Source organism: Palaemon carinicauda, chromosome 41 (assembly GCF_036898095.1).
Source record: "Palaemon carinicauda isolate YSFRI2023 chromosome 41, ASM3689809v2, whole genome shotgun sequence".
NCBI lineage: Eukaryota > Metazoa > Arthropoda > Malacostraca > Decapoda > Palaemonidae > Palaemon > Palaemon carinicauda.
The window spans coordinates 58,185,980-58,213,479 of record NC_090765.1 but is presented as its reverse complement, the minus strand read 5'-3'; the positions used below and the strand labels follow the sequence as shown (position 1 = coordinate 58,213,479).

General features: G+C 33.3%; 2 protein-coding genes across 2 annotated transcripts in view; both read left to right on the top strand.

Annotated features, from left to right (window-relative positions):
• LOC137632439 (uncharacterized) overlaps window positions 1-3,639 on the top strand; it is a 12,218-nt gene extending 8,579 nt beyond the window's left edge. Inside the window, exons 3-4 of the mRNA XM_068364370.1 lie at window positions 562-2,844; window positions 3,498-3,639. Of these exons, the coding sequence (XP_068220471.1) occupies window positions 562-2,844; window positions 3,498-3,639 (2,425 nt within the window). The remainder of the gene's footprint in view (window positions 1-561; window positions 2,845-3,497) is intronic.
• LOC137632440 (zinc finger protein 845-like) overlaps window positions 1-27,500 on the top strand; it is a 399,727-nt gene that overhangs the window by 263,518 nt on the left and 108,709 nt on the right. The gene's annotated exons all lie outside the window — the stretch shown is intronic.

The window sequence follows — 27,500 nt, the reverse complement described above, 5'->3', positions numbered from 1 at the left end:
ATATCTGTGCGTGGGATTCAGTGACTGGGTAAAATTAAATATATATTAGTAGTATCGTGGTTTACCCGTGCCTATTGTAATCCGAACTCGGCAAGAACTTCATATGAAACTAGTAATTAATAATTTGGGGGCAAGGCACAATACAATATAGTATGTCCTTTCATGTCTTTGTAACACAACGCAATGAATTCTTTATGTAGAGAAAGGGTCTGGAGATCTCTTAAACGAATCTGGTAATTAGTAATTCCTGTAATTGACTGAAGTCATTATGTGTTGTTGCTTGTTTGACCCTAATGAGTAACGATAATATATATATATATATATATACACACACACACATATATATATATATATATATATGTATATATATATATATATATATATGTAGGGCCATTTTTAAGTAAGTTTTGTTAGAAAAAGGTTATTCAATATTATTTTATTTATTAATATCAATATTTTCTTATATTTTTTCCATTTTAATCGCCTGGAAGTGGTTTTTTTGTTTTTTTTTTTTTTGTTTTTTTTTTTGTTTTTGTCAATTCTCTTTTCTTTTTTGTACAGAGACACCGTTCCTCCTTCGATCCAAATCGATGAGTTTGACGAGTCATTCGTAAGATTACGGAAGATGTTCAGGGAAGTCATTCAGCCTCTTTACTTAAAGATCCTTGGCTGGATATACAGGGGATGGACAGTTAAGAAGAACTTTAAAGACTACCTCGTAACCCAAGGGGTCAACATCAATGAAGTCAAGAGGAATCTTGTAAAGGATCAACGGGAGAAGTTCATGAATCCTTCATCACACGACACATGGGACATACCTATGATTTATGTGCTTCTTCGGTTTTCTAGATGTTTAGCTGGAAGAAATGATGAAAAATGGCACAAACAAAATGGTTCCGACCCAGAAATGTCTATAACAATCATAAAGAATCTTTGGAATGAGACAGCCCACAATCTGAAAATAGACAGAGGAAGATGTTCTGTCACAATAAATATAGTATATAAACTTACAATGAAAATTCAAGAGGGCTTAAAACTTGTCATGCTCTGGGATGGGGTAAACCCTGAGGATAAAGATGAAATCGAAAGAGAAATAGACAGAGTTTTTGATAATATCCGACAGAAGATTGATGAGATAGGAAAAGGATATCTAGGAACCGAGGTCTTTGATGATTATCAAAGCGAAATTGACTTCGCAAAAAAGATGAAGTTATTGGAAGAGGAAGGCTTCCCTTGTTTGAAGAACCATCTTGAAAAATTTAAAAGCATTAATCCTCTCAACCTGATAACAGGAACCTCCTCTAACCCCAACATACCAGTAGAGAAGATTCACACAGAAATGAAGCTAGAAGGGGAAAGTGGCCCCTGTAGTGTTCCTATAGAGGAGATATTGAATCATGTACCTCATGACGATCCCAGTCAACTCTTACTGATCAAGGGAATGGCAGGAATGGGGAAAACCACACTGGTCAAGAAGATCAATTCTGATTGGCTCAGTAAGAAGGACGACATCGAAGGCCTTAATGACTATGACATACTTTTGTGTGTAGAATGCAGGGATTCCACTGAACCATTTAAAGACTTGTTAGTGGCGTATTTCGGAGACGTCCACAAGAAATTCCAAGATAATGAAATTATTGATGTGTGTTTGGCTTACAAATGTCTACTCATCATAGATGGGTATGACGAGTTGAATGATAAATCATCAAAATTATTCCAAGATGTTTTGACACTGAAGAAATCTCGCAAAATTAGTGTTATTGTGACAACCAGACCTGAATTTGAGGAGAGATTCAACAATCAAGTGAAATCTGATTACACAACTGTGTCTACAATTAGTATTGAGGGAATTCCAAAGGAGAAGAGAGAAGAGTTTGTATGCAAGTATTATGCAGTATTGGGGTCAGACAATTCTCCCTTGCAATCACTAGATGAACTGTTACAGTATCTGAGGAAAACAATGCACACTATGCATGAGGTGTGGGGACTACCCTTAAATCTCGCTCTTGTTACAATTCTGTGGATGATTAAACCAGAGGTTATAAGCAAAATCACCTCAGAAGCTGAGCTCTACTGGCAATTTTACCTTTTGTCTCTCTCAAAGTTAATGGAGCGTTTAGCAAAAAACCTGCTCACAGCTCACTTACCACTGAGTGTCTTAAATGATAGAGTTGAGCAGTTTATTGAAAAACTATGTTGTGAATCATTCAAAGCATTGCAAAATGATGAAATCAATATTCCAGAATCCACCATCAATAATTTGTCTGCCTTTTGTCATAGTTTGGGATTGCCAGCCGAAGAGCTAATTGGCGCCTTCCTGAAGAAAGTGACCACTTCCCAAGGCTCCTTTCATTACAGTTTCCCGCATAAAGGGATAATGGAATTCATGGCAGCTCTTTATTTCCGTATGAAGGTGACAAATCAATGCTGGGACCAATCAGTAAACACAGCCACAGTTAAAAAGATCTTTGAAATGCTTCTTGGAGGGAGTCTCCCTGAAAACCTTCACAAATATCAAAATATGATGATACAGATGATCAGCTTATTCCATGTGGGTGACGGGGACGAGATGAAGGTGTCAGAAGAGGCCAAGATTGAGGCACTGGAACTCCTAGTAAGGTCGGGAGTGGACGACAGAGACTCCGTGCTAATAGTCTTGAAGAATATCAAATGTGATAACTCTTCTTCGAGATGGATAGCACAGAGGTTCAAGTTGTTTTATAGGGACACTGAAATTAGAGATCATACAATTGATGCGTACATTGCCCTCCTTAGAGCCACAGATGCTCCTCTCCCAAACAGAGAGAGAATTAATCTCATAATATACCTTTATGACACTGATAGGTTAGTTGAACTGCAAAGGCAACTTTGCCGGCATCATATCAACCCATCAGAAATACATCTATTGAAACATTTCCGAGGAGATTCAGAGCCGACTGTAGAAGAGAGAGAGTCAATCAAGAATCTACTCACAAATGAGTAAGTTATTATTATTTCACAGTTATTTGGAATATTACAATATCTATATAATAATCAAATATCTTTATGACAATACACTGGTACATGATCATACACACAAACATATGTACATGCACACATATATAGGCCTACTGATAAGAGAGAGAGAGAGAGAGAGAGAGAGAGAGAGAGAGAACTCCTAATGTTTAGTATAACAATCATCTTGAGTCTTGTAAAAAATATATTTTATATTATCAGTATCATCATTATCATCATTGTCACAATTAGACTCATAATAAGTCGGCTAAACATAAAAAAGTCCAGATTTTTGCTTTCTCATTTTTCGGTGATATTAATTTCCATACTTTACGAAATTACTCTTTTTTACCTTTCGTTTATGTCATCATCATCATCATCATTATCATCATCATCATAATCATCTTCATCATCATCATTATCATCATCATCAACTTGATAATGAAATTCCCAATCAAATCCAATAACTATTTCTTTCTTTTCTTTTCTTCTCTTTGGAACAGTTGTAAGGGATACTATGGCATCTGGGACCAACCTTCCAAATCCCTCCAGATATTAGAAGTCTCTGGATCAGGTTTAAGGACCATCCCAGCCTCGACGCCTTCTGTCAATCTTTGGAAAAGACAAAACAGATTAGAGATTTAAGTAAGTAATAATAACATTATTTTCTCTGTTCCTTTCCTCCGAGGGACATTACAATACCTGGGCTCCTTTCCCTCATCCTCATCCTGTCATTCAGTCTGTTAATATCGTTGTTATCATTATCAATATCATTGTTCACATCATTATTATCATCATTATTACTCTATAGATGTAGAACATTATATTCAGAGGTCTCAATCAGGTTTTTTTTTTTTTTTACAAAAAGGACAATATTGTTTTCATTTGATTTGAATTTGATATAAAACCTTTCGATGTTAAGTTTTAATTTCTTTCCTTCCATATATTAAAAGGAAATGTCTCATTTCTATGGCGTTGATTTAATTAATAATGATAGAAATGAATCAAAATTATCATGATTGTAATAAATAGGAAACTGATATCGGCACCAGCCATAGTCAAACGCGTCTCCTCTTGACTCCACCTCCTTCCTGCGCTGATTGGTTCTCTACGAGGATGTGGGCGGAGTTATCCGAATGGGAGAACCAATCAGCAAAAGGAAAGTGAAAAGGTTTCGGCCAATGAGATTACGTCAAGTAAATGAAGCTGAGTTGTTATTGGTTGAGTTGATTTAGATAGAGCATAATGTGAGGGTTTCATGAGGAGACTGATGTCATTCCTTATGCGAGCGGCTACAATGGTCGCTTGCACACACACACACACACACACATTGACTCCCACACGCACACGCAAATGCACACACATTAGTTCTTTTGCTTGTAAATTTGTTGTTGCAGTTATTATTATTATTATTATTATTATTATTATTATTATTATTATTATTAATTTTATCATTATTATTCCCTTTTGATATTTTCCTTTTGAATCTTAAGAGAGAAACACATAAAAAATGTTCAGTTTTGAATATCATTTTACTCAACCTTCTTCTTCTTCTTCTTTTTCTTCTTCTTCTTCTTCTTCTTCTTCTTCTTCTTCTTCTTTCTCTTTCAGGTATTCACTTCAGTGTCAACGACGTCAGCAGTGTCAGTCGCCCCATCCCTTTCTTGAAGAAGAATCCTTTCTTGGAGAAGGATCCATATGTCTTTGTCTATGTCAGGGACGTCAAGGATGAAGACATCGAGAAGGTTGGGGACATCCTTCGGACATTACAACCACAGGATGCAAGGAGGTGAGGAGACATCATTCCTTATAAGAGAGAGAGGAGAGAGAGAGAGAGAGAGAGAGAGAGAGAGAGTATTATTATTATATCATATTATATTCATTATTGAGCTTACCTAATACTCTGGGAAAATAGGCCTATGTCCTGTCAAAATAGATATGGATATATATAGGCCTATATATATATATATATATATATATATATATATATATATATATATATATATATATGTATATATATTTATATATATATATATATATATATATATATATATATATATATGTGTGTGTGTGTGTGTGTGTGTGAAAGGGTACTCTCAGTAGGCCGAGAATGTACGTGGAGTTTATCCCCTTATGAAATCTTAATTCCTCGTTGCTCTTTTTTATTTTATAATTAGGAACACACACACACTCTCTCTCTCTCTCTCTCTCTCTCTCTCTCTCTCTCATTGACATTGAAGTATTCACAAGTAAACAATTGTGCGTGTGCGTGTGCGTGCGTATGAGTGTGTGTGTGTGTGTCTCAATGAAACAAGATAACAATAAAAGCATAAAATAATGAATAAATGTGAATGACATCATTTCCTTTCTTTTTCATTTCTTTTCATTTCATCCCATTTTATTCCTTTCCTTCTTCTTCCCAACAGATCCTTCAGGTCAATCGGGTTTCCTCTGTGTTCCCTGGGGAGGACGAGGAGCCCTGAGGTCATCCTCAGACTCCTCGCCTCCTTGAAGGGAGTCAGGGTGAGAGACGAGATCTGGTTCCCAAGAGAAGAACGACCAGATGACGAAGCCTTACGCAGAGAGATGAATCTTAAGGCAAAGGAATCCACCAGATGTAAAGATGGTGTTCGTTGGTGAGTTTGCTTCTTCTTTTTATACTTCTTCTTCTTCTTCATGGGTGTTGTACGACCTCTCTCTCTCTCTCTCTCTCTCTCTCTCTCTCTCTCTCTCTCTCTCTCTCACCAAAGTTCCAAACCTTTCAGTAGGTGATGAGCCAGGATAAATAAACTGTATTCACCATAGGCCTAGTTTCAAAATTTTATTTCTTTAAGATTTGGCTTTTGCTTTTTTATTATTAGTTATTATTTTTAAGACGTTATATATATATATATATAGAGAGAGAGAGAGAGAGAGAGAGAGAGAGAGAGAGAGAGAGAGAGAGAGAGAGAGAGAGAGAGAGAGAGAGGAGAGAGAGAGAGAGTTGATATGTATAGTATAGCAATTTCCTTCTCATTATTATATCGACTTATTCTGATTATTTTGTTCATTATCATTTGGTCAAATTATATAATCATGTTTGTTTTGCTTCTCAGTATTTCATATTCCCTTCAATTATCTCCTCATTGCCTTTAACTCTCGTCATATTCATCTTCTGCCTTTCCTTTATTATATTTATTACACCTTTCTATAATGAATAGAATAATCTTCACCTATGTTTCTTTTTTTATTTTTTAGCTCTTGTGTTTATTCATTGCATTTATCCAAAGTCTTTTTCTTAATGGTGTTGTCTATTTTGCTCGTCAGGTGGCTTTAAAGTTGATAAAAATCGCTGGGAAAGAAGAAGAGGAAAAAGGTGAAGAAGAAGAAGGAGAAGAAGAAGACGTTCATCAGAGTTAATTCTTCAACTACAGATGCTTTTTATCTCACTCTAAATTCAAATCACCAAATTCTAATTCATAATCACTGTTCATCATTAAGTGGTCAAAATAGTGTTACAATACCAATAAGGGATTCATGGTAATCTACCTTTCTATAATGATTAGATTATAAAATTCACTTTCAGATTATAAAGGTCATTTCTGTAAAGGATTCCGATATATATGTGACATTGAAAAGAGGTGACGTAAATTGTGTTGTCCAGGAAACATGGTAAGGAGAAGATTTGCCTTCTGCCGCCAAGATATCAAAAAACTCCCGTTTCAAACTTACTGCTATAACTTGTAAGGCTGCTCGCTATGGGCAAACTATACGCGTGAATCGATGAGTCGTATCACAGTCCTTCACAATGATATCCTAAGACGCCTCACTAATACCCCGAGGCACCATTCAGCTCCAGTGATGTTTGTGGAAAACAGACTGGATAAACTAAAAACCGTCATTCGACGCTCTATAGTAAGTCTCACCTCCCGCCTACGTTCTAGTGAAAATCCCCTAATTCAAAATGTGCTTGCAAGTGCTGCTAGAATAAAATCCAAAATGTGGGAAACCTGGAGTAGGGAAGCGTCAGTGCAATGAATTGTATTTACTAATCTCTGTTGTTGTGGCTATGCAAAATCTTCATCACTAAATAACATTGGAATAATATCCAGTAATGGTGAGATAACGTGTTTTATCATATTTTATCTTTGTTGTCTGGAAGTCCTGCTGTTATCATCATTATTATTAAGCAATAATGCTACTATGATTTTATTACCCAGACCTTAGAACTCTGGGATCAACCTGCTAATTGATGTTTGTACTGTATCACCGATAATATTGTAATTCTGTATATGGCTTTTGCTGATATTATTATTATTATTATTATTATTATTATTATTATTATTATTATTATTATTATTATATACATATATATACATATATATATATATATATATATGTGTGTGTGTGTGCGTGTGTGTGTGGGGGGAGTGTGTTTGTGTTTGTTTAATCCTGTCTCAGACATCTACTTGATAATAACAAATGTCAGGGAAAGTTCAACGTCTTTTCCTAAAAACCTATTTTTAGGAAACTTTTATTATTATTTTTATTATTATATTCATTCTCCTGTTTGTTCTATTCACTTATATGTATTCTCAGAACTTTGCTTTTGTTAAATCATTTCAATGCAACTTTTTTTTTTGAATTGACAAAATAGTGCATGACTTATATCATGTCATATTCATAGCAAAATGCTACAAGACTTGAATGTACTAAGATTCACCTTAAAAATTATCTAACATCTATTCATGACAATCAAGTCTTACTGATTATATTAAATGGTAGGTAATAAGTAACAGTGGAAATCATCATAAATAAATCTCTGATTGAAACAAATGTTGTTTTCATCACCTTTAACATTTTATTTTTCAATATTAGCCTACATTGATAATGTCTTCTGAAATGTCCCTAATCTTCCCTCAAAGCTCTGGACGGAATCTGTAAGCATAAGCTCTTCAGCAAGAAGTCTCTCTCTCTCTCTCTCTCTCTCTCTCTCTCTCTCTCTCTCTCTCTCTCTCTCTCTCTCTATGGAGGGGAATGAAGACAACAATCCTACCTAAGTCCTTCAAAGGACTCATATCATGCAACAAAAGAGAAATGAGAAAAAGGGATCTTAAAACTTTTCAGACCGGTGAGTTCTTTGTGAAATCTCTTGTTCTGTATTTGATTAGTTGGAACATTAAAGTAAACTTATCACAAAGTATTACTTTTTCTGTAAACTTACATGTTAAAATGGACCAGTTTTTCTGCTAAGGAATCATATTATTATAGTAAATCAATTTAGCTTTGCAATTAAGGATCAAAGTAAAGGATTATCACACTAAGCTTTTTATTGCAAAGATTTGATCTTTTGTAAAACGCCTGAACTTGTAATGGCCTCATATGTTGATGCTATTTCTTATTGCAGATCAGATGAACTGGTAGAACAGAAGACTGACTGACTGACTGGCTGACTGATGCACAGTGATACAGTTCCTCATCATCTGTTGGACCTAAGAGAAGCTGACATGTTAGGCCAGCGTCCGTCAGACCCATGAAGTGAAATTCTTATCAGAAAATGAAGGAAGGCAGAACTGAAGCTGACACTGAAGAAGAGAATAATGATATGAGGTAGGAATTTCAGGGTAAGAATTTTGAGTTACTGTTCTTAATGCATTGTATGAAATGGGTATGATAAGGAGTTACTTCTTTTAATCAATTGAATGATAATGTAAGATTTGTAGTTACTGCTCTTAATGAAAGGAATAGAAAGAGTAAAATTAAGAATTACTATTTTGATAAACTGAATGAGAAGAGTAGCATTAATATTCATTTCTTTTATTCATGATTGAACATAAATTTCCAAAAAATATATACGATTAGACTTATTTTCGAATATTTTTAATTTCTTTTTTTTACACAAAGCAATATAGATTTTGATTTTGTAAAATATAATAATTTCTTCTATATCAAGCAGAGGTAGAATAGGTTAAGTGTATCTCTGTTCTTCTCATGCAGACAGAAAAACCAAAGGAATAGGAGGGAGGAAAAAAGCAGTTATTATTAGCAAACGTCAGCAATCATTGAAGCTTGTAGCCTTCTTCTCTGCTGTCTTCAATTGGTAACTTTTCTGGTTTTTCAGGCAATCTACAATTATTTTTAGATAATAATTGTAAAAGGTACCTACTTATAATGGTTTTAAGGCATTGCCTTTATTTCACCAATTCATCATTGACCCTTAAGTAAGAGGCATTTGATAATTCTGTTTTCCAAAATAACAATTTTTGTATTCGGGAATTCCTCCCTCTTTTCTAATGGTGCGTGCATCAGCACTATAGAGTCATTCGAACATCTCACTGCACTCAGCGAGTCCCTCCTTGCAAATTGCTTAGTTACACCTTGCCTAGAGGATCAGAGGCCAGGATCAGAAAGGGAAGCTCCAAATCACGGCTGGTGGAACGATGTACTTCACATAATCTGGTGCACAGGGATATTGACCACTGTCATCTGTTGGACTCAAGAGAAGCTGATATGTTAGAGCAGCGTCAGTCAGACCCATTTAGTCGACCTGTGATGAGAGGAAAAGGAACACAGAACTAAGACGGTAATGTGTAGGTAAATTAGTCATTTCTCATTTTGGGATCTTTATTTTTGTCTATCCAAGACTACTTAAATAATGTTAACATTTTTCTTTCTCAATCATGTACAGGAATAGTAGAACAATGTTGATATTAACATTCATATGATAATTTATCTTATAATCTTAATGAAATATCAATAGTTTTGCTCCAGAATTGGTAGATGAGAAAGTTAGTACCCCTTTCAAAGATTTTAAGGAAAAAAACTCTCCACTTACTACTCTAAATGACATGAAGGAAAAAAATAAAATCTGATTTTATTGTTCCTAATAAATTAAATGCAAAAAGTAAAATTACTTTCCTTTCGGTAACTTTTGCAAAAGTTTTCCATATTTTCATTTTTATTGATACTATCAATGTTAAGATTACTATTATTTATAATAAATATATATTCCTTATGATAGTTTACTATATAAGACCTATATTAGAACTTTTTTATATTCCAGTACTGTCTTATGTTTGATTTGATATTAATTTTTCCTTTTTATTTTAGTTGGAAGTAAAACTTCATTATATTAGCAGAAACAAACAAAGGTGAAAGAGATTGGATGTCTCTCTTCGGCAGCACAGACAGACAGAGACACAGACTGACAGATAAACAGCAAGGAACAGACAAGTAATGTTGAACAAGTATTCTACTCCTTTTGTTCTCCAAAATGTCTTAAAATAATTTCACCTAAAAGTCTTTTATCTGTTTTGTCCTAAATGACTTTGTTATTTTTGAATCACAAAAATAGGTAAAGATTAACTTAGGGTTTTCAATCATTCAACTTTTGTCTTTGGAAACTACCTGGAAAAATCACCTCTTCTGAATAGTTTCATCATAAGGATTTTACTTACCTAATTTATCTTCTGTCATTAGACAAGATGCATTAAACCTATTTTTTTTCTTTTTTACAAAAGATTAATTCTTTTTCTATTGCATGTTTTCAGTAGAATTATTTGTTAAGCTTCTTTTGGGAAATTCCACCATTTCTTCAAATGGGACCTAAATCAGTCCTCTGGTGAGAGGTCATGCTTATACGACAGCTTTTCATGGTTTTTATTTTGGAGTCTGGGCAGTCTGCATCCAGCCAGTACTTGGGCAGGAGTGGAGAGTTTTTAAGGCCTTTTTGAGACCTTTTTCCTATAGGCTGCAAATCTACAAGAGCCTCTGCATGGCCGGAAGGGTTCGGCAATGTACCTAAAAAACAGACATTATCTGCATTCTGGAAATAGAGTCTGACCTCAGGGAAAAGCAGGTCATCTCTGAAAGTGTCAATTCCTTCACTTCTTATCTCGGATCGATGTCGGTGAGTACCAGACACAGCCATTCCTTAACTTTGTCCTTCTCTAGAGTCATCTTCCAGTTCTTTGCACAGAGCCTACCGTCTTCAACTTCTATATTTTTCTTAAGATTTATTGCTGGAGGATTTGGTTGATGCATAATTAATATTTCTCCTTTTATCTTTATGCGACAAATTCACGAAAGATAAGACTTGGAATGAAGGAGCCATTTGATTCCGGATTGTAAAAATTACCTCCTTATAATGGTTTCAAGGCAATGCATTCATATCACTAATTTATCATTGACCATGAGGCAAGGGGCATTTGATAATTCTGCTTTATTGTATGTTTGCAGGGAAATGATTAAGGGACGAGCTTCTCTTCGGAAATTCCTCCCTCTCCTTTATTGGTGCTTGCACCAGCACTTAGGTGAGATGTTATTTAAACTTATTAAGTCCTTCCTTGCAAAGACCTGAGAAACACCTTCCCTAGAAGGGAAGCTCTAAACCAGGGCTGGTGGAACGAGGTCCCGGGCATACTCTTTGTATAGCAGCTCAACTCACCTCAGGTTTTTATTTTGGAGGTTGGGCACACTGAATCCACCTGAGAGAGAGAGTAGAGAGTTTCTCTTCATGAATTTGCAGACAATGTCTGCATTCAGGAACCAGAATACGACATCAGAGAGCAGCACCGATGCAGTTCTTCAAAGCTTATCTCGGATCGTTGGCGGTGATTACCAGACTTAGTCATTCCTTACCTTAGACCTTCTCTAGAGTCATCTTCTTCTTCTTCTTCTTTGTATAGACACTCTTTTCTATAACTCCTTTATTTTGCTCATCTTTTATCAGGCAATTTGGCCCATGCAAAATCATATTTATCACAACTATATCATTTTTCGGTGAACTTACATATAAAGTGTAAGGTGTTTTTGTACAACTTCTATCTTGCAGTTAATATTATAAGATAATGAATATATCTGCTCCGCCACTACAAATTCATATTTATTTAATTGATCCATTTTGTTTAGCGATAAAAGATCAGAGTGAAGATATATCACAACAAGATTTTTATTGCAGACACTTTATCTTTTGTATAGTACTTAAACTTTGTAATGTACTCCTTTGTTGATGCTATACACCTTTTACAGATCAGATGAACTGATAGAACTGAACATTGACTGACTAACTGACTGAATGACTGACTGACTGACTGACTGACTGACTGGTGCACAGGGATATTGACCACTGTCATCTGTTGGACTCAAGAGAAGCTGAAATTTTAGAACAGCTTCAGTCAGACCCATTCAGTCAACTTCTGCTGAGAGGAGAAGGAACACAGAACTGAGACGGACTTTGCAGAAGAGACAAAAAGATGAGGTGAGATTTTAGGGAAAAAAACTTTGGAGTTGCTACTCTCAATGAATTGTAGAAAAAAAAAAAACCCTGTTCCTAACGAATTAATTGCAGAGTAAAATTTCTTTCCTTTCGGTAACTTTTGCAAAAGTTTTCTATATTGTCATTTCTTATTGAATCTATCATTGTTAAGAGTACGATTTTTTATGATAAATAAATATTTCTTTGATAATTTACTACATTAGACGTATAAGGGTTTTCAAACTTTCAGCTCCTGTCTTTAGAAAATAACTGTAAAGATACCTCTTTCAAATAGTTTCATTATATGGGTATCACTTACATAATTTGTCTTCAGGCATTAGGCAAGATGAATTAAACATATTTTTTTTTTTACACAAAAGATTGATTCTATGGTTATTGCAAATTTTCAAGAAAATTATTTGTTTAACTTCTTTTTGGAAATTCTACCATTTCTTCAAATGGCACTTGCATCAGCCCTCTGGTGAGAGGTCATTCTTATACGACATATTTTCTTGTTTTCTGTTTAGGAATCCGAGTAGAGAGTTTTCTGAGGCCTTTTTGAAACATTTTTCCTATCGGCTGCAAAACTACAAGAGCCTGTGTATGGCCGGATGGGCCAGGCAATATACCTAAACAACAGACATTATCTGCATTCTGGAAATAGAGTCTGACCTCAGGGAAAAGCAGGTCATCTCTCAAAGTGTTAATTACTTCACTTCTCGTCTCGGATTGATATCGGTGAGTACCAGACACAGTCATTTCTTTACTTTGTCCTTCTCTAGAGTCATCTTCCACTTCTTTGCTCAGATCCTCCTCTCTTCAACTTCTATATTTTTCTTAAGATTTGCTGATGGAAGATTTGGTCAAGACACAATTAATATTTCTCCTTTTCACTTCTTACGAGAAATTCACAAATGATAAAACTTGGAATGAAGGAGCCATTTGATTCCGGATTGTCTTTTTCAATGTAAATTTATTAAGATTATTGAAATAAATATGAAATATTTCCTTAAGAACATTATTCTATCATTAATGTAATGTGAAAACTTAAAGATATGATCCGTTTTGATGATCCGTTCTTTCAATTGCTATTTTATATGCTTCATGAGAAGTTTTTTTTATATCAGCTTCATTTAATTGCAGATTCACATAATAAAAGAAGAGTAATCTAGTCTCCTTGAGAAGCAAGACGAGGACATCTTCTTCCCATCATATCATCTGGAATCCACTTAGGTGATTAGATCCTCTTGATTAATCAGAAGTGTAAAGAACTCACCCGATCTCCTCTTTGATCACAATCTTCAGGTGAGTACCATTAGACCTTTGCAGACACGTGAAGCGACCTTACTAATGGATTAAGGGTAAATGTAATAGAATTAACGGATTACCCAGCAAGCAAAATTATATTCATATAATTACAAGGAAGTATAATGAAAACAAAATACTCCTTATTTCATTATTAGCACATTCACACTCTCCATAATAAAATGAGTTAATGTGTAAAGTGATAAAGGTGACCTTCCTATCTGCAAATTTGCTACTTTACATAAATGATTACTCTCAACATTAACTTATAGCAATGTCTTTAGCAAGAAACTTTTTTACTGTGGCTGACATGAAAATTATGAATTTATCTTTTATGAAACATTCACATATTTCAGTTTCTCTACCCAAAGTGGAAGATGAAATTAATGAAGCCCTGAAGCATATCCCTCATGATGATGGTAGCCCAAAGTACATTGTGAGCATTGAACATGAATACTTGAATCTTTTCAGAATTTTATCAATTATATCCAGGAATAAGGAACATGCCTTTTGGTACAGAACCCACACATCTGTGTTCATTTCACCCTTTTCTCCAGTCTGCTTATCTGTCCACCTGTATGTGCGCGATCTCAACAAGAGGTCTTTAGGTCTTCTCCCATCATGTATCATTCCACATGCTCTTCTCAGGAATTTCACTTCCACTACTCATATTATTTTCTGTTCGTCTCTACATCCAGTCCATTCTGTAGAACTGGGCACTCCTGTTGTCATAGTCAACTTATTTACTAAACATTTTTTAGAACCCCTCTAAATAATTTCCTGAATTCCATGTGATTTGTAAAAACTTTTGATTCCTTCTTAAAGAAAAAATCTACCTTCTCAACCTAAAGTCCTATGTTTTTTTCCACAGGAATCTAATCCTAAGTGAGAGAAGTCCACAATAGTCCAATGCCAGATTCTGATAACAACCAACAGCTGAGATAAGGTTTACAGCGCCCCAGGAAGGTCCTGTAGTATGAGATTCTCCACCTGCTGACTCCTGTCCTCAGACTTCCAACTCTGTCTTTGCCCCATGACCCTTATTTCCCACCTGCTCAATGGGGTATTTGGGTGAGCAAGGAAGCTAGTGCCAATTTTACCTTAATCGGGAGTACTATTAATCTGATTCTTCCTTTGCTTTTGGTGAAATTCACAATCTTAAAATTCATTAAAGATTTAGAAATTTATTATATTTCTTCACTGTAACCAGAAGATAAAAAAAATTCTCCTTCACAATTTATGTCTTTTTTTAGAATATCTTCGTATAATCTTTTTGTTATAGTATTTTATGAATTGCTTACCAGGAATGATTTTTTTTTGTTGTTGATGTATACATTATTCATAGCCCTTAGAGAATGTATTTTTTCATCACAAAGTATAGTTATTCCATTCCACAAAATCGCACTTTTTCTCAACATATATCAGTTCCCATATACTGTATAATCATTTACGACAAAATTTTAATGAACTATTTTTTACACTGTATACCCATTAACGACACAATTTGAATATTCTATTTATTATACCGTATACCCATACACAACATGATTTGAATGTACTATATTTATACTCTATACCCATTTACAACATAATTTGAATATACTACTTTCATACTTTATACCAATTTATGACATAATTTGATTTTACTATTTCAATACTGTACATCCTTTAAGAAAATAATTTTAATATAATATTTTTATACTGTATACCTATTACGACATAGTTTCATTGTACTATTTACATACTGTATATCCATTTACAACACAATTTGAATATACTATTTTTATACTGTATACTCATTCACGTCATAATTTGACTATACTATTTTCATACTGTATATCAATTTATAAAATAATTGGAATGAACTATTTTCATACTGTATAACCATTTACGACATAATCTGATTTTACAAATTGTTATACTGTATACCCATTTATGACATAATATAATTGTACTATTTTCATACTGTATATCCGTTGACAACATAATATGAATATAGTATTTTTATACTAGACACCCATTCACGACATAGTTTGAACGTACTATTTTTCTTATTAAACTATATATTTTGTAGCCTTCTGGAATATTTTTTTATTAACATATAATCTAATGTACTATATATACCCTTCCTTGAATTCTGATTTTCACTTAATGCTTGCTCATGGAATGCAAATAGTTTCAATGTATATTTTGTGCTATTTGGGGAATATCATTTTGTTGACATATATTCCTATATGATATTGATAAATAACCTCGATTATTATTATTTGTGTTAATTTGGACAATTTATGCACTGTACCTGATTATATAATTCACTATTCATTTTTACTGATATTTAGACATTATACTGATGATATGCTGTTGTTGATACAATAAACTTACCTCTAAAACTAACTTTTTTATATAAACCTCTTATTATCATCACAAGAACATTACTTGAAAGTGGTATATATAGATGGTAAGGAGGTTCGGGGGGGGGGGGGAGATTCTTCACGTGTACATGTCTTCCTTGTTTCCTTGTTGTCTATAATCAACAGATCTGAGTTGATGTCACAGAGAAAATGGACGATATCACAATGTGATGGTCGAGTGATGATGACATTTTAGATGTTTGCTGAGTGAGGAGAAGTCCCACTTCTTTGTTAGTCTCGGTGGAGGATGGTACTCTCTCTCTCTCTCTCTCTCTCTCTCTCTCTCTCTCTCGAGAGAGAGAGAGAGAGAGAGAGAGAGAGAGAGAGAGAGAGAGAGAGATTTGGCAAACAAAAAAAAAATAAAAATAAAAAAAAAATTAATCCTCCACAACAATATATCCTTTCGTCCTTTTACTTTGATGCTGACCATTGATTTATCCAAGGAATCTGATGAAAAGGATACCTCTTGCTATCTCTATCTTCAATGCTAGGACTTTCCTTCAGCCAGAACGAGACGGGCCTTTTCCTCTATCCGTCTCCCTTTATCATGACAATATCTATGAATATCTTCCCCTCTCTTTACCTTATTAATGGCTATAGATACCTTAAAAACCTCATAGGTAGGTAGTAGGTTGGCCAGGGCACCAGCCACCCGTTGAGATACTACCGCCAGAGAATTATGGGGTCCTTTGACTGCCTAGAAAGTATTACAATGGATCCTTCCCTCTGGTTACGGTTCACTTTAACTTTCCCTACCCTTACACCGAATAGTCTGCCATAATCTTTACAGATTCTCCTCTGTCCTCATACACCTGACAACACTGATTACCAAACAATTCTTCTTCACCCAAGTGGTTAACTACTGTACTCTAATTGTTCAGGGGCTGCTTTCTTCGTGGCAAGGGTAGAAGAGACTTTTTAGCTATGGTAAGCAGCTCTTCTAGAAGAAGGACACTCCAAAATTAAACCACTGTTCTCTTGTCTTGGATAGTGCCATAGCCTCTGTACAATGGTCTTCCACTGTCTTGGGTTAGAGTTCTCTTGGTTGAGGGTACACTCGGGCACACTATTATCTCTGGTTTCTCTTTCTCTTGTTTTGTTGAAGTTTTTATAGTTTATATAGAAAGTATTTATTTAGATGATGTTGCTGTTCTTAAAATATTTTATTTTTCATTGTTTCCTTTCCTCACTAGGCTATTTTCCCTGCTGGGGCCCTTGGGCTTATAGCATTCTGCTCTTCCAACTAGGGTTGTAGCTTAATAAGCAATAATAATAATAATAATAATAATAATAATAATAATAATAATAATAATAATAATAATAATAATAATCTATAAATGTCTTTCACTCTACCTCATTAATGGCTATAGATCTCTTAAAGAATTCAAAACTCTCATATGATGAGATTTGGAGGTTTATACATACATATATATATATATATATATATATATGTATATATATATATATGAATATATATATATATATATATATATATATATATATATATATATATATATATATATATATATATATATATATATATATATTATATATATATATATGTATATATATATATATATATATGTATATATATATATATATATATATATATATGTATATATATATATATATATATATATATATATATATACATACATAATAAGGCTGCTTACAGCGTCATAATCCTTTATGAAAACAATCTTACTAAGCCAAATAAGTAATTATTCTATATATTCCTTCAAGTCTCGTCCTTATCACAAGACCCCTATTCTATGAGTTTCCTCTATTCCAGTTCAACTTATAATCCTTAACTTTTCTATGTCCTTTTCATCGAGAGATCCACAGATATTTTATTCATGGAGGAAGAGTGAGAATGTGAGAGTGACTCACAAAGAGAAAAGTCCTGCTTGCTGAAAAACCTTATGAGAAGAGACGCAGATGTTCTCTATGAAGGAAATATAAATTCCCTCTTTATAACGTAAGCCAGAAATGAATTGATTACCCTTGAGAATTTCATGTAACAACTATTCAAAGTTGGGGTCGACAGGGTAAGGAGATAAACCTCTTAGGAAATATAAGCAATCAAAAGACTACTCAAGGATATTATAATAGATTATTTAATTCTTTGAAGCCAATAATAAATGCTAAGATTTTTCAAATCGTTTACATATATATATATATATATATATATATATATATATATATATATATATATATATATATATATATAATAGTATATTATAACATATAAGGAATCCAAAAACATATTTCTTTCAATGAAGTCATTTTACAAAGACCGAGTTTTTTAAGTTTTATATATATATATATATATATATATATATATATACTTTATACCTATATATATATATATATATATATATATATATATATATATATATATATCATCAGAGAAGGTGGCGGCAGCCAGTAATTTACATTTTTCAAAGTGGACAGGGAAGTAGGCAGTTCTAAAATTCCATTTATTATATATCCCGACATTTCGTGATCGTCATTATCACGTCTTCCAGGGCTACAAATAAGAAGCACATTTATTATAACATTAATAAATAGTAATAAAATATATATAAACATAAAAAGTGAAAATTAGTAAAAAAAAAAATAAAAATCCAAGTAAAAATATGCATAAAACAGAAATGGAACCAACCTCGCAGAAGCGCAAATAAAAACTGAATGGCATCAACAATTACAGATCAAAACAAAGAAAGTTATGACAAGTACAATTGAGTGGATGAAGCTTGGGTGTTTAACGACGGAACCAGTCTTTTAATCAAAATTGACTCCAGAATCGGCAAGTCGTGGGAATTAGATACTTGCCCTATAATGCTAAAATCTTTATTGTCAACATTTATTTTGCAAATTTTAGCATGATTGAAAATATTTGAATGTTCTGGGTTGGATATGCTGCAACCTGTTCGAAAACTAACACCTCTATGAGAGTCAATTCTGACCTTCAACAACCTCTTGGTAGATCCTACGTAGGTCCCAGAGTTACACTTTGGGCAATTATGTTTATATACAACACTAGAGGACATATAATGACTCAATCGATCCTTAAAGTGAAAAACCGAGCCAACTATGAGAGGATTCTTAGGAATTAAGTTTACTACAACAGCTGGAAAATGTTGTTGTATGATTTTTGTAAACTTCTGTCTAAAGGAATCATCATGCATAAAAGGAAAACTCGCATAAAATTTGAGTTTAGGTACTGTTGTTATTTTTTGAGTCTGAGCCAATTTATCATTTAATAATTTGTTGAGATGCTTAAAAAATAATTTAGTAGGAAAACAGTTTTTTTTTTAAATAAACACATAAATAAAGTACTTCTGTATGAAAATATTCCCAACTAGAAGTAAGAAGGAATGCTCTGTGGAGAAGAGTAAAAATAGAGTTTAATTTAAAATTATAAAAACAAGAGCTATAAAAATTCGAACCTAATCCAGTAAAAGTTTTTTTTCTAAAAACCGTTGTATTAAAACCTTCTCTCTCTCTAGATATTAACACATCTAAAAAATGTAATTTATTTCCTTCCTCCTTTTCTAATGTGAACTTTATATTATTGTGCTGCGAATTGGCAAAATTCACGAAGGCGTCGGCACAGAATTCATCTCTGAATAAAGCGAAGGTGTCATCAACATATCTGACATAAAACAGTGGATGGTATCTCGAAGGGCAATTTTTGAGCTTGGTCTCCTCCAGGGAGCACATAAAAATGTTAGCAAAAGTGGGTCCCCCACTGTAAAAAGTTCAAGGTACAGAAAGGGTATAACGATTGAGCTGGGGTTTATATACATGTAAAACACCCTAAGGCTCAAAAATACCCCTCTACACCAGGAGGCAGGGTATTTTTGTGAATAATATACCCTCTATTGTACTTTGTCTTAAAATGAGCTTGGTAAGTTTGTGTGATCATGTCATGAAATGAACTTTTACTCTGTATTAAATCACCATATTGTTACACTGCTAGTGTAATGCACCAAAAAAGTTACTAACAACATATTGGTTTTGAGTTATGGATAGTTTTGAAGTAAGTTCCTACAAAATGCGGTACTTGGCAATTTGTATTGTTGCCGTCTCAAGATTCTTCGAGGGCCCGGGAATTTGGCGGGAAATATCAGTGTCGTCTGGACTCTGTTGTGCTCTGCAGTGAAGATAAATTGCTCCAATTAGCGTCATCGGGATTATAATATCTACACTGCATTTCATATGTTAACTGCTAACCAAGGTAAGAACACTAACTGTCCATCTATGCAAACATAAACAGTGGTTACGAATAAAAATTGTCAGACATCATCATTAGTTTTGCATTCAGGCTGTGATAGTCTAGAAAATCATTATTACTAACACCGGGTAAAATAAGTAAGAAATTATCATTAGTACTTCATTATGAGAGAGAGAGAGAGAGAGAGAGAGAGAGAGAGAGAGAGCGTCAAGCTGTCTGGGAGGGAAAAAAACCATAAACAACGTATTCAGCTAAACGTTAATAGCATTACGAGTAGTCTGTAAGCAAACAATGACGCCAGTTTGACTTGAGGTAGCACAGTTAGGTATTTATGCATGATATTTTTTCCTTTCTTTTCTATATATATATATATATATATATATATATATATATATATATATATATATATATATATATATATATATATATATATATATATAGATAGATAGATATATATATATATATATATATATATATATATATATATATATATATATATATATATATATATATATATATATATATATATATATATATTCTAGGCACACACTAACAAATATTGCTTTTCACAGCTTCTGCCATCACTCTTTATATATTATATATATACTTTTGATTTTCAAGTGTAATGGAAATAATAAATTGATAAACCAAACTTTTAAAATCATTGACCTTATTACTTTATATACTTATAAGCTATAACTACACCTATATAATGGTGGAATAGATATTAATTATAAAATTATAATTAATATACACGGGTATTTATGTCGTATAGAATACGCTGTAAAAGGGTATTCTTTACCTACGATACACCCCTAAGTAAGGGTATCTCAAGTATATGTTATACCCTTGATATGGGTATATTGTAAAGGGTATATTATAGTTCTTATATACCCCGATAGGGTATGCTATTTTAACCACTAGAAATACCCTTTTTCTACCCCTTTTATCCCCTCAATTTTTTAGAGTGTATATTTATTTATTTATTTATTTATATATTAAAATCAAAACCCACACCGAGACTACAAGAAAATATAAAACAAGCCATTCGAATATATCCTCCGAAAATTCTAATTTCAACTCCACCCAAAAATGACTTTTACTTCCTACCGACAATCCCAAGGCTTTCGTGCTACCTAAATCCGAGCTAATCGTGACTTGGTATAATCCCCGTTTTATCAACAACTCATTTCAAAGCGTCCACGTTGCAGTCGTCACCCCTTTAATCATTTTTCTCCTTTTCAGGATATTAGAAAACACACCATCATATCAATACTCACTAAACTATTGCTTAGCAATGTATTTGGTGTTATCACCATCGCTACAGCTTTATTATAGCCTACTTCGTTTATCATCATCACAAGTTCATGTCACCTTTGTTAACTTTATAGCCTATCGCCAGATTGTATTCAATATAGGTTTGGATTTATTGTTGTATTTATTCATTTGCCGATATATTTGTAAACGTATCGCCAAATTGTATTCTATATAGTCTTGAATTCATTATTCTATTCATTTATTTATTTATTGTATTCTATATAGGTTTGAACTTATTTACGGTATTAATTCATTTACTGATATCTTTGTTAAATCTACACCACATCGCCAGACTGTATTCTATATAGTTTTGTATTTATTACTTTAGTTATTGATTTATTAATATTACAACACTAAAAAATTAAGGGTATAAAAGGGGTAGAAAAAGGGTATTTCTAGTGGTTAAAATAGCATACCCTATCGGGGTATATAAAAACTATAATATACCCTTTACAATATACCCATATCAAGGGTATGACATATACTTGAGATACCCTTACTTAGGGGTGTATCGTAGGTAAAGAATACCCTTTTAAAGGGTATTCTATACGACATAAATACCCGTGTATATTAATTATAATTTTATAATTAATATCTATTCCACCATTATATAGGTGTAGTTATAGCTTATAAGTATATAAAGTAATAAGGTCAATGATTTTAAAAGTTTGGTTTATCAATTTATTATTTCCATTACACTTGAAAATCAAAAGTATATATAATATATAAAGAATGATGGCAGAAGCTGCAAAGCAAACCGTCCGCAGAAATCTGTGAAAAGAAAATATTTGTTAGTGTGTGTGTGCCTAAATATATAAATATTTATATATATATATATATATATATATATATATATATATATATATATATATATATAGAAAAGAAAAGAAAAAATATCATGCATGAATACCTAACTGTGCTACCTCAAGTCAAACTGGCGTCAGTGTTTGCTTACAGACTACTCGTAATGCTATTAACGTTTAGCTGAATACGTTGTTTATGGTTTTTTTCCCTCCCAAACAGCTTGACGCTTTCTCTCTCTCTCTCTCTCTCTCTCTCTCTCTCTCTCTCTCTCTCTCTCTCTCTCATAATTAAGTACTAATGATAATTTCTTACTTATTTTACCCGGTGTTAGTAATAATGATTTTTTAGACTATCACAGCCTGAATGCAAAACTAATGATGATGTCTGACAATTTTTATTCGTAACCACTGTTTATGTTTGCATAGATGGACAGTTAATGTTCTTACCTTGGTTAACAGATGAAATGCAGTGTAGATATTATAATCCCGATGACGCTAATTGGAGCAATTTATCTTCACTGCAGAGCAGACCAGAGTCTAGACGCCACTGAAATTTCCCGCCAAATTCCCGGGCTCACGAAGAATCTCGAGACGGCAACAATACAAATTGCCAAGTACCGCATTTTGTAGGAACTTGCTTCAAAACTATCCATAACTCAAAACCAATATGTTGTTAGTACATTTTTTGGTGCATTACACTATCAGTGTAACAATATGGTGATTTAATACAGAGTAAAAGTTCATTTCATGACATGATCACACAAACTTACCAAGCCCATTTTAAGACAAAGTACAATAGAGGGTATATTATTCACAAAAAATACCCTGCCTCCTGGAGTAGAGGGGTATTTTTTAGCCTTAGGGTGTTTTACATGTATATAAACCCCAGCTCAATCGTTATACCCTTTCTGTACCTTGAACTTTTTACAGTGTATTATATTACTCTTACAAGTATAATTCATTTGCGGTAACTGGATCTAACAAGCACAATATGATATAAAAATTATTAAACACCTTTGTAAACAAAACGATGCTTAGTTCTTTAAAGCCTTTTTATTTTATCTCCATTCGACAGTATGTCACCAATATTAGGATAATAAAGATATACACAACCAATCTCAAAATAAGAGAAAAGAAAACTATTAAAAATTTAATTGAATATTCAATGGCAAAGTTGAAAATCAAGTTATGACTCGTTTGCGCTTTGTCTAATCATTATTCTAAATAAAGTTGATAAAATCGGGCACTGGATCAAAAAGTTTATAAAAATATTAAAAGCTCAAGTTATTCCATGATACCTATGCATCATATATGACCTCGTTCCTTCTAAGTATTTTCATTTCAAAATATAGAACTAATCACCAGCCCGAATTAATTCAATTTCAACTTAGAAGATTTGTTTGTGAGGAAAAGTATATCCTAATGTATAACACCACCGTTTATTGTTAGATAATGAAGTCTTTAAATTTTTTTTAAGAATGTATAACCATTCATTTAATATAAATTTGAGTACAAAGGTAATAAACGCCTGTCAGGTTTTAAAACAATATTTATATTTTTCAATTTAAAGTTTTAAAATAGATACAAAAATGACCCCAGAAACTACCATGCCTCTTAAATACATAAGCGTTATCAAAACGACCGCCAATATCACTAGAAAAACCAGTAAATAAAAGCTAACTATCTGCACTACTGATGTGGCTGTTAAGGTCTTAACCAAGCACCGAGCTACCACTGGACATTATTACTGCCATGTCGAAATCCAGAACCCTGGAAAACTCACATCCGTAAATTTCAAAAAGAACAAAAACTTGGGGGTATGAGAATCTAATAAAAATCACACGTGGATGTTGGCGACAGCTCTAACGGGGTTATACCGAGCCCCGCTATATATATTCGGTGAGGGTAAAGAGCTGTAAACAAGGCCTGATACTGCGATTGTCGTCTATAAACCAGATATCGGAGTCTTAGTGTTACCAAGGTATATAGAATAAGGGAGAGAGGTACAGTCACTTTAGTCGCGGGGGTAGTTGTGGGGTATTTCCGTGATGCGCCTGGAGGTCAGGGTAGAAGCGGTCAAGGCAAGTACAACCTTGGGTCGAAGGGATTAGGCCTGTCTGTAAGTGTGTGTGGTGTCCTTTTTACTCTGTTATCTTGGTGTTCTTTTGAATTCATATAGGATCGTGGATTAGTAATTTTGGATCTTTGATATATAATAGAAACCATAAATCAATATGCTTGATAGGTCTTAAAAAAATATTCAATTACCATTTGACCTGGTATTTATTTACAAATGCTTATTTACAATTTTACAATACATTATTTAGTAAACTAATACATAGATAACACATAACAGTATTCTGGCTTCATAATAGAAATGAGAAATATTTAGTAAAAGGGAAAAAAAATAAATCTATGGCATTATTCTATCCAGCGTTTCATATTTCTTCCACTCATAATGTTTTCCACCTGTGAAGGAGAAAAATGTTTCTCTAAAAAAACCTCTGTAACATGATGCTTCATTTTTCAAAATCTCTTAATCCTCCTTTCTTTATCGCACTGCTCTTTCTTTGTAAGGAGATAAATTCTTTCTTGAGTAATGCTGTTCAATTGACTCTGCAACTCTTCAAGTGTTGCTGTACAAACCCTTTCTTCACTTTGAGGATAGTCTTCTCCACAGGAAACATTGTTGTAATCATGGAGCTCATTTTCACAACCTGAAAACATTTCTGCAATTAAGCGTTTCCAATTTTTCTCTTCTATCCTTTCCATTTGAGATATACCAGATACACTATCATCTGAAATGTAGAAAGAAAAACATTTTAATATCTCTCTTTTTCTTACACAAACACACACACACACATACACACACACACACATATATATATATATATATATATATATATATATATATATATATATATATATATATGTGCGTGTGTGTATGTGTGAGTATATATATATATATATATATATATATATATATATATGTGTGTGTGTGTGTGTGTGTATCTATCTATCTATCTATCTATCTATATATATATATATATATATCAGTTGTTATAATATGATCGTGATTGAGGTATGGAATATGCCAAGTTTTCCCTTTATAGTGTCTTTCTATTTACTATATATATATATATATATATATATATATATATATATATATATATACATATATATATATATATATATATATACACAGACCCCCATATATAAACACAGATAATAGCTGTTATGAGTGTAAATAGTGTGACTAATTAAAAAAAAAAGTAAATAGGTTTTTCAAGTAATACTGAAAAATTGAAAAAGTAAGATTACCAACCTTGTGAATGAGGCATGTGAAGTGTAGGGATTGCATTGCTCTTCAGACGTCTGTATTTCATTGCTGGGGATCGTGATCTAAGAAGTTCCTGTTGCAGGTCTCTCTTATATGCATGTTCTTCAAAATGTCTACTGCATATGCGATGAGTAGTAGGGTTAAAGTTGTCCTTTCTCTTACAACGATGAACCCATTCCTTCTTGTTTCCTCATCACAAGGGAATCGGAAAAAGGATACCTTCTTTATTTTCCTACGTTTTGAATAACAACCAAACACGGCGCAGCTGTTTGGCATTATTCAAATAATAATTGAGATTATATAAATAACCAAAACTATGGTTTTATTCGAAGAATGTCAAACTAAATCACCGCAGAGATGACTGAAGTGACCTGTGTTCGACATTTGAATGAAACGGTAGCTGGATGACTTCTCGCCCTGACATGACCTCCAGGTGACGCGGTTCTTGGGGGGGATAAGCCGCAAACCCCCACAAATGACTCTACCTGCACTGACATCTTCGATAACACCACTACACAGCCCCGACTATAACCCTTGGACGCACGCATGAACTAACACTCCAGATTAATATCCCCCATTCGTTTTCAAATTTGATGCAATATAGTTAGTATTGTATATATATATATATATATATATATATATATATATATATATATATATATATATATATATAACCCTTAGCATGAACTAACATTTAAGGTGAATATCTCCTATTCGTTAACAAAATTGATACAGTATACTGTGTATATATATATATATATATATATATATATATATATATATATATATATATATATGTATATATTGTATACCTTAAACAGGTAGTTTTCAACACGGGAAAGATATTCTACTAAATCACACAATATCTAACTCGCCACGATGTAAACAATCTATAACTCGGTATCAATTAGTAACAAATTATATGAACCATCTATCCAATCCCGATCCATATGTAACTTCTTTACTCTTTCACTGTATACTAATTTACTTTTTCCCTCACTTGAAATGATACCCCACTCCGATAGCGACTTGAAGTTAAGAAACGACGATTTTCTTCGCATATAATTATACGCGTTCTTTTTCCCCTTCTGCCTCCAGACCCAAAAATAGCCCTGAGATATCATATCAGCCGTTTCTCTAAGAAACCAATTGATAATCCAACCAGATATATAGTGATTCCATACAAGTAAGAAAACGCACAAACAAGACTCTACCCAACTAGATTGAATGATATATCATTCTGTGCTGATATTAAACCAGAAACGTGGAAAGTTTTGTGTCGTTCTTCCGCCAAATTCAGGTGATAAACGCAAGGAAAATACAATCTTTGGCAGGATTTTATTCACAGAAATTTTCAATTCAACAACAATAGAGTAGATGGTGTGGGGGAGGAGGAGGAGAAAGGAGGAGTTTTAAAAAGAGGAAGGTGGCGGCTTCCGTTTGAACTGGAATGAGATCCTCTTCGACCATTTCCTTCAGTAAACAGACAACGAAGGAATGACGAGCCGATCTTCCTCTTACACAGAAAGGAATGAAAGAAAAAATATTCATTTGAGAACATAAAGCTCTTGTCCATTTCAGACGTAGATCACTCTTGGCTACTTATCAAGGATCTGTTCAATGACTCAGGAAGATTATTCTATTTCAAGTTCCTTCTCTCTCTCTCTCTCTCTCTCTCTCTCTCTCTCTCTCTCTCTCTCTCTCTCTAATATCGTTCGTCCCATCTTTTTGCACCTATTATCACTGTTTTCGCGGAATCTTCCCATTCCGTGCTTTGTAGTGTACCAACCGTGTGTCACACAATTGTACATAATTCCTTTTGTATATATTATGCTTGTATCTACGCTCTTCCCTC